Source organism: Branchiostoma belcheri, unplaced genomic scaffold, assembly GCF_001625305.1.
Source record: "Branchiostoma belcheri isolate BF01 breed outbred unplaced genomic scaffold, Haploidv18h27 scaffold57, whole genome shotgun sequence".
Lineage (NCBI taxonomy): Eukaryota > Metazoa > Chordata > Leptocardii > Amphioxiformes > Branchiostomatidae > Branchiostoma > Branchiostoma belcheri.
Window position 1 is genome coordinate 1,968,968 of NW_017804209.1, and position 2,513 is coordinate 1,971,480.

At 46.4% G+C, this 2,513-nt stretch overlaps 1 protein-coding gene across 5 annotated transcripts in view; it reads left to right on the top strand.

The window, feature by feature from the left end:
• The first annotated feature begins 688 nt into the window (after positions 1-688).
• Positions 689-2,513, top strand: part of LOC109481732 (oxysterol-binding protein-related protein 8-like) — a 24,943-nt gene continuing 23,118 nt past the window's right edge. For all 5 annotated transcript variants that reach the window (XM_019784320.1, XM_019784321.1, XM_019784322.1 and 2 more), the window contains exon 1: positions 689-834. In XM_019784320.1, coding sequence (XP_019639879.1) covers positions 781-834 — 54 coding nt within the window. In that variant the 5' untranslated portion in view covers positions 689-780. The remainder of the gene's footprint in view (positions 835-2,513) is intronic.

Genomic DNA, 2,513 nt, shown 5'->3' on the forward strand with positions numbered 1-2,513 from the left:
GCTTCTTGGTTATATGGATCAGTCAAGGGCTGATTTGGATTGTTTCTTTGTCTTTGAATTAATCCTTCTTTTTGGGTTAACTCTGATGATGTTTCCATCTGCCATGACCCAGCTGATTTTTATGGAGTTGTTCAGCTCAATGATGATCTTCACACTCTGGTATTCACAAGTACAGGGGTGACGAATCATGGCTATAGAACAGGAAGGGTGAAAAAAAGCATCTGAAAGGTCTTTCTAGATTATGGCCAGATTGAAGATTATTGTTACATCCAATGACTCATGGGTTTTATTTTGAAGAGATGTAGTTGAGATAGGCTGGTTAAAAATTATTATTTCTCCCTCTACATTTTTTGTGATGGTAGATCCCATGTAAATAAGGAATACCCTTACATCACCTTCCAGTGGACCGGCCCGCCCTCCCCATTAAAGGTAACTTGGTATCTCCCATGTTGTCATCTCCCCATTCATGGCCAGATGTCAGGTAAAAAATCACCCCACAAAAAACACCCCTGTAGAATCCACAAATGGATCCCCCCCAAATAAAGCACCACAAATTCCATCTCCCTAGTTCCTGTCTCCATGCCGCTGAAATCAGTTTGTAATTCCGGGTTTTTAGAGGGACAGAAAACCTCTCCCTCCGCCCTGCCCACCCCCGTAGGCGGAATGGACGGTTCCCCATTTATCAGTGAGGCCCAGTGAGAGAGAGAGAGGCAGGAGGAATGTAGCGGGAGGGCCCGTGTTCGATTCCCGGGAAAATCACGTCTTCCAGCCGCAGCCGCCATGGACCTGAGTCCCAAGCTGCGGATCCGATCCGTGGGCAGGCTGAGCAGTGGGGTAAGATAAAGGCTTAAAGCTCAGGGTTTTGTGTGATACTGTGACAGCTCTGACCATGGTCAGGGTCTAGGCTGGCTCCTCCCTCATGTCTGTTTGTGTTTCATGCAAGGAGCTTTCATCACAAAGATGTGATGTTAACTTACGTTGATCAGGCCAGTTTTGGGGGTCAGGATGACATTTTTGACACCCCATAACTTTAACCCCGACATTGGAATATTGTGTAGATTAGAGGCAATAGAGTTAGAAGGTTTCATGGATCCCCCTGCACTACTGTAGGGTCCTCCCTGTGATAAGCTACAGGGATGATGCCTCTGTCTGTTTGTGCTCTGGTGATCAGGCCAGTTTGGGGGGGGTCAGAAATTGACATTTTTGGTATTCCATGAGTTATCTGTAACCCCAGCAGTGGTATATAGCAGATGTATCTCAGGGTTTTATGTCAGCTGAGCTGGGTAGTGGGGTAAGCTACAGGGTTTGTACATGTGTCATGTGTGAGTGACAGCTCCAGGCTGGTCCCTCCCAATGCTCCAGTCTGTTTGTGTTATGGTGATCAGGCCAGTTTTGAGGGTCAGAATGACATTTCTCATACTCCATGTGTTATCTGTTTCCCCCAGTAGTGAAATATTGTGTAGATGTGGAGTGGAGTGGGAAGGGTTTGAGGGATTCCCCAATACTTTAACTGGGTCCTCTCTGTGATAATCTACAGGGATGATACCTCTGTCTGTTTGTGTTATGGTGATCAGGCCGGTTTTAATAGGGGGTCAAAATCACATTTCTGAGTTATCCGTAGCCCCAGCAGTGGTAGCAGATGTATCTCAGGGTTTTATGTCAGCTGAGCTGGGTAGTAGGGTTAGCTCAGGGTTTGTGCATGTACATGTGTCATGTGTGAGTGACAGGTCCAGGCTGGTCCCTCCCTCATGCTCCAGTCTGTTTGTGTTATGGTCATCAGGCCAGGTTTGGGGCTCAGAAGGACATAATTACTGATACTCCATGTTACATGTATCTGTAACCCCAGCAGTGGAATATTGTACATAGATGTGGATAATCGAGTGGGATTTAGGGTCTCAGGGATTCCCCTGTACTTTAACTGGGTCCTCCCTGGGCCTGTTATCAGCTGTACATAGGGATGGTGCTCTTGAGAGGTGTCTGTTTATGTTATGGTGATCAGGCCAGTTTGGGGTCCAGAATGACATAATTTCTGATACTCCATGAGTTATCTGTATCCCCAGCAGTGGAATATTGTGTAGATGAGGTCTAGGACATGATGCAGAAGTGGGTTATAGTGGGAGGTTTTCAGGGATCCCCCTGCAAGTTACTGGGTCCTCCCTGTGATAATCTGTAGGAATGATGCCTCTATCTCTGCCTGTTTGTCCCTTTTTACATCAGGCCAGTTACAAGGGGTGGGAATATATTTATAGATATTTCCTTCAGTGGAATATTATATGTGTGTGTTACAGGTTAGTATGAGTGAGAGGTTGTGTGTGTATGTATATGGCAGCCCCCTGTGGCTGACTACTGTAACTGTTTGTATATGCACATCTGTAGACTGGGCCTCTCAGGACTGAGCACTGGGGAATCAGAGGGTTACATTTCACAACATCACACAGTCACACACACACACACACACACACACACACACACACACACACACACACACACACTACACACACACACACACACAC